This window comes from Pristis pectinata, chromosome 9, assembly GCF_009764475.1.
Source record: "Pristis pectinata isolate sPriPec2 chromosome 9, sPriPec2.1.pri, whole genome shotgun sequence".
NCBI classification, from domain to species: domain Eukaryota; kingdom Metazoa; phylum Chordata; class Chondrichthyes; order Rhinopristiformes; family Pristidae; genus Pristis; species Pristis pectinata.
In genome coordinates, this window is record NC_067413.1 from 13,101,319 (window position 1) to 13,107,837 (window position 6,519).

Genomic DNA, 6,519 nt, shown 5'->3' on the forward strand with positions numbered 1-6,519 from the left:
TTGCAACAGCAATGACATAAGGCATTTCATTAGCTCTAAAGTGTTTTGGGACATTCTGAAAAGGGCAGGAATGATGCTATCTAAATCCATGTATTCCTATAACTCAACACTGTGCATGGGATGGCATGGCATGCCTCAATATTTACTATTTCTTCACCTAGTTGCTATGGAGCATTGGAATATAACAGTGGAGTTATTAGCGTAGTATTTAAAGCCTAGGAGTATAGATCGAGAGTCATGACTTCAAATAACCACACCAGTGGGTAGGAATTTTAATTCAATTAATTAAACTAAATCTGTATTTTTTTTAGATAAAAGTACAAATCAGTAACATCAGCCACAAACTAAACAATTGTCATAAAAACTTAAGACACAAGAGAGTGCACATGCTGGAATCTGGAGCAACAATCTGCTGGAGGAATTCAGCGGGTCGAGCAACATCTGTGGGGGGGAAAGGAATTGTCTACATGTCAGGTCGAAACTCTGGATCATTCCTTTCTCTCCAAAGATGTTGCTCGACCCACTGAGTTCCTCCAGCAGATTGTGGTCATAAAAACTCACCTAGTTCACTGATTTGTTGGGGATGAAAATTTCCCCTCCTTACCTGGTCTTGCCCACATGTGACTCCAGATTCCTCCAACACAATTAACTGTTAAATGCCCTCTCAAGACAACCTAGCAAGCTGCTCAATTTAAAGGGAATTAGGCATGGACAACAAGTAACAGCCTCGCTACTTACATCTAAATCCTGAGAGAGAATAAAAGATGCTTGCTTTCTACGTCCTTATGGCTTTATGTGCCCTTTTGCTCTCTCTCCCATTAAAAGAAGGATCCCATCTAGCTCAGCTTTCATCTTCTATGATACAGTGATCAAGGTTGGGTCCATCTCCTCAACTGTCCCAGCCCCTTACACTTTTGCATGCTAGTACATTAGGACATTTGTGTCTTGTGGGGCACAGTGGCCAACTGCATAGTTGATAAAACAGCAGCTTTTCAATCCCATGACTTCAAAAAGAAGCCCCCATAAACAAAGTGGCTGTATGTCAAGATGAACAGACCATGCCATACTCGAGGGTGAATGCAAAAGCAAAGCCTTCATCAGCACACTCATACCAATTCTTCTATCTTGATCCCACCACAAAGAATTTGTTCTTCATTCTGGTTTCTACAACAGGAACTTCAACTGCCACCAACTAAATCAAGTGCCTGATTCAATAAAATAATTGTCCCCTTATTTAAGACTTCCTGAGTATTTGCTCACAGGTTCAGTAACCTAGTTACTTTATATCACAGTCCCACTGATCAAGCATTTCATTTCATTTTGTTCAACATCACAATGATGCCCTATGCAAAGAATGTACTTGCATAATCACACCAAGGAAAATAACAGATAAATTTGGCCTCCAGGACCAAATAACAGCACATGAAGATACAATGCGCTAGTATAAAATGTTTGAACTCTCTCTCCTAGTCATCAACAGGGATTAACTTTACATACAGTAGTGAAACAGACGCATTCTCAAAAGATGCGAGAAAACCTGGAAAAATAACCACTCAGGCCCTCTTAACAATGACCAAAGGGTGGCAATAAAGAAGTTTTAAAGGAAGCCACCAGTCAAGGAAGTGTGTGCACGCACACATGCATGGGGGGGGGGAGGTGGTGGTGAGTGGAAGGGAGATTTTACATGAGGGTGGTGAGGAAAAGCACTTATGTAATGAATTTTGCTGCAGTATACAATGCTTGATTTCAACACCATCATGCAGCTGTCTTTGCCTGTGACCACCATAGGATCAGGAACATTCATTCAGATAGGGTAGACAATCAGATTCAGAGGGCATAGCTTTAAGGTGAGAGGGGGGAAGTTTACAGATTTATTAGGCAAGTTTTATTTAAAAAGAGAGTGGTAGGTGCCTGAAACACACTGGCAGGAGAAGTGGTGGAAACAGTGAAAGCAGATATGATAGCAGCGTTAGAGTCACATGAACAGACGGAAAGGAGGGATATAGACCATGTGCCGGCAGAAAGGATTAGTTTAAATTGGCATCATGGTCGGCACAGACGTTGTGGGCCGAAGGGCCTGTTCCTGTGCTGTACTGTTCTATGTCCTATGTTTAGTCTCTAAGCCTGATCTGCCATTAAATAAAATAGTGGGACTAACTGAAGAAATATGAAATAAAAAGGATGGAAATAAAAAAGCACTGATTTTGATTTGTGAGATAGTAAATGTCGATAAGTTTTGGTTGCCTTTTCTTTAAGACACAATGTGTGATTCAAGATTGCAAGTAAGTGTTTCATTGCACCTGTGCATACACGTAGTTGTGCATAAAACAATAAACTTGACTTCGACTTTGATTGGGTGGAACCCACCGCTGATTGTTGTTATATACTTGTGGGTAAATGTTATTTCTTCATGGCTTTTCTCTCACACTTCCAAATTCATCTTGACTTTACACCCAGCAGTGAAATGGATGCCAAAGCAATTTAAAAACTGCACAATACACAAAAAGTGCTGGAGGAACTCAGCAGGTCAGGCAGCATCTATGGAGGGAAATAAACAGTCAACGTTTTGGGCCGAGACCCTTCATCATGTTTATGTCCCTCCATGGATGCTGCCTGACCTGCTGAGTTCCTCCAGCACTTTTTGTGTATTGCTCCAGATTCCAGCATCTATAGAATTTCTTGTGTCTCCTAAAAACTGCACATATTGTGCATGACACCAGTGGTCAGTGATGAGGTGCCTCACAGTTCCAGAGTCCGAGGTTTGACCCTGACCTCCAATCCTGTCTGTGTGGAGTTTACCTGTTCTCCCCATCACCACATGGGCATCCCCAGAGTGCTTCGGTTTCCTCCCACATTCCAAGATGGGCTGGTAAGTTAACTGGCTATTATAAATTACACCACAGTGTGGATAAATGGCAAAAGAACCAAAGGGGAGTTGATGGACTGACGGGAGAGTCGAAATTGGAGGACTACAGGGAAATAAGAAGGGGGAATGGGACTAACGGAATTACTCTGCTAGGAACCAGCATGGCTCTGATGGACTCAATGCCATCCTTCCACATTGCAATAAACAAGTCAGTTGGACAAATCCACTTCCTTTTTGTGCAGTGACTGGGATTGCAGAGAATTCTCTCCACTTAACTGGATGCCATAGTCTGAGGAACATTTAATGGGCAAAAACAATTTGTATAAAAAATTATTTATTTCCCCCCTACATAAAACTCATTGACCTTGTGGCTTCTTTTCTGCCAACTAGAATTGAACTCTCCATCGATATACAGCAACAGCACTGCAAGTACACACAACATGAAGTTGTCTGGGTAATTAAGACCAATAATGAAAACCACTGCCCACAGCAAAATACAATAGTTCTGTGCTTTAAAAAAACTACAGGAATTTGCAAAGAGATTTTAAGGTGGACTCATAGAATCATGCAGTGTGGAAACAGGCCCATCAGCCCAACTGTCTATGCCGATCCAAGCTAGTCCCATTTGCCAGCGTTTGGCCCATATCCTTCTAAACCTTTCCTATCCATGTACCTATCCAACTGTCTTTTAAAAGCTATTATTGTACCTGCGTCAACCACTTGCTCTGACAGCTCATTCCATACACATACTACCCTCTGTGTAAAAAAAAGTTGCCCCTCAAGTTCCCATTAAAACTTTCCCATCACCTTACACCTATGCCCTCTAGTTCTTGATTCCCCAACCCTGGGAAACAGACTGAGTGCAATCACCTTTTTTATGCTCCTCACAATTTTATACACCTCTATAAGATCACCCTTCAGTCTCCTACGCTCCAAGGAAAAATGTCCTAGCCTGTCCAACCTCTCCCTGTAACTCAGTCCCTTGAGTCCTGGCAACATCCTTGTAAATTTTTTCTGCACTCTTTCCAGTTTAATAACATCTTTCCTACAGTATGGTGACCAAACCTGAACACAATACTCGAAGTACGGCCTCAACAGCATCTTGTACAACTGTAACATAATCTCCCAACTTCTACACTCAGTGCCCTGATTGATGAAGGCCAGTGTGCCAAAAACCTTATTCACCACCCTGTCTACCTGTGACTCCACTTTCAGGGATCCATGTACCTGAACTCCTTCTGTTCTACAACACTCCCTAGGGCCCTACGATTCACTGCGAAAGTCCTACTTTAATTTGACTTTCCAAAGAGCAACGCTTCACACTTATCTAAATTAAACTCCAGTTGTCACTCCTCAGCCCACTTCCCCAGCTGATCAAGATCCCACTGTAATTCTTGATAACCTTCTTCACTGTCTATGATACCACCTACTTTAGTGCCATCTGCGATCAAGGTTGGGAAAATTTTCACAGCGGTTCTTTCACGTTCAACATTCTTTTTCCATTTACTCATTCACAGAATGTGATGACCACTGGCAATGCCAGTGCTTATCATCCATCCCTGATTACCCCTGAACTGAAGAGGCAATTAGGGGTCAGCCATACTGGCGGGTCTGGAGTCACACGTAGGGTTAAAGGTGTAGGGACTGCAGATTTCCTCCCCTGAAGTACATTAGTGAAACCTGGGAGTTTAAACAATCCAGTACGTTCATGCTTACCATTACTAAGATTAGCGTTTTGTTTTAAATTCCAGACTTATTTCATGACATGAATTTAAATTCTCCAGCTGCCATTTTGGGACTCAAGTCTCTTGATCTCTGGTCCAGAACCATGGCGGTTGGTCCAGATACTTAGGGTACCCTCCCCTAACTTAATTACATCTGACCACCTTCAGCTCCAATATTTCTGCATTGAAATGTTCAGGTAAAAGAGTTCTGTTGCACCAGAGCAGAAATGGCATCCAACCCAGTGCCTGGGTGACATGAGGCCAATAATTCTGACTGAGTAAGTTGGCAGAAGAGGAAGCATTTTTTTTGTAGGAGCTTTTCAAATAAAAACACATTTTACTAACTTTTTTTCTGGAAGTTGAAAAGAAGTGAAGGAAAATAATTTTGGAAAGACGGGAAACTGGCTGTTTTCAGAGCTGATGCTGCAGAAAATGACTCTGTGGAATGTCTCCTTGGAGACTCAACATTCCTGAACTCAAGCAGGCTCTCCAACTGCAACCAGCGGTACACAGCCAACTGGAGTCTTTGAAAGCAGGGAACGGACGGGTCTTGCAGAAATACGGGCTCGGATAACTCTAAAAGCACAACAAGGAAAGGCAAAGATCACAGGGACAGCACAAAGAGATGTTGAATATATAAACACATTAAACCTCTGCCAGACGATTCCCCTCAGCAGGCAACCACTAAGAGGAACAACAGTCAGTTCAAAAAAAAACTCCACATAAAAGTGGGAAACAATTCCATCAATCTTACTTACCCCAAGAAGGCAGATTTTTAATTCTCTCATAGCCATATTCGACCTATGAGCCTTGTGTCATGCTCCTCGCAACCTGGTCTTCACAGTTCATGTATCAAAGTGCGTTGTCTACGAAACTAACCTCCTCTTTTCCTCACGGCGAACGGAAACTGCTCTGCAATAACTCTCAGCCAATGGTCACGTGGTACTTCTTCACCAGCAGTCAGTCTTACTTAAGTTAACTTACGAGGGTCTTAAATCTGTTATGCTCAGCAAGGGGCGTGAACTGCAGAGAAACATATTTGCACACAGCAATATAGAAAGGAATTCTGTGCATCCACTCGACTTAACAATCATTTTAAGTTTGCCTCAGCTTTCAACGCACGGAGATTGACAGATGTCAAAGGACGAAATATTCGGCTGCAATTTACCCCGCAGTGATGGTGTTGGATTGGTAGGGGTAGGGCCAGCGAAATCTTACATTTCTTTCCTCCAAATCAAAGGGAGAGTCAAAGAAGTGAAAATAAAACATGAATGTAATGTTCTCTATCTGTATCTAAAAAGAAGCTGCAGTTGTTGTACATCTAAAATAAAAACAGAAAATACTGGCAATACTCTGCAACACCTGTGGGAAGAGAAACAGAATCAGCATTTCAGGTCGAAGAGCCGACATCAGAACCGGAGACAAAAGAAGCTTCTTAAACTACAGGGAGGAAGATGTCTATGATAGGGTAACACCAGGGTGACCATGGGGACAAGCTGTAAACAAGGTTATCTGGTCAATGAGTGAATGGGAACCATTAGAAAGTAAGAACATAGACAAAAGAACATTGACAAAAAAATTAGGAATTGCAAAATGCAGAGAAGGAAGATGTGCCCGGCAGGTCAGACTGGGCACATCCTGCACTCCCTGAGAAAAAAAAAGAGGAAAAAAAGCTGAGCTAATATCACAGATGGATGACTGATACAGACAGAAAAAGCAAGTTACCTGAAGTTGTTGAATTCAATATTGAGTCCAGAAGGCTGCAATATGCTCAGACAGAAGATGCTGTTCCTCAAGCTTGTGTTGGGCCTCACTGTGACAGCACAGGAGATTACAGAGAAATAGATCAGAGTGGGAATGGGATGAGAATAAAAGCAGCAGGCAACAGGAAGCTCAGGGTCATCCCTGTGCTCTGACACAGGTTCCCTG

The 6,519-nt window shown here is 42.4% G+C and overlaps 1 protein-coding gene across 1 annotated transcript in view; it reads right to left on the reverse strand.

Annotated features, from left to right (window-relative positions):
* The window catches only part of rab31 (RAB31, member RAS oncogene family), a 94,086-nt gene extending 88,589 nt beyond the window's left edge, over positions 1 to 5,497 (reverse strand). Inside the window, exon 1 of the mRNA XM_052023773.1 lies at positions 5,349 to 5,497. Coding sequence (XP_051879733.1) covers positions 5,349 to 5,384 — 36 coding nt within the window. The 5' untranslated portion in view covers positions 5,385 to 5,497. The remainder of the gene's footprint in view (positions 1 to 5,348) is intronic.
* Between the last annotated feature and the right edge of the window lie 1,022 nt (positions 5,498 to 6,519).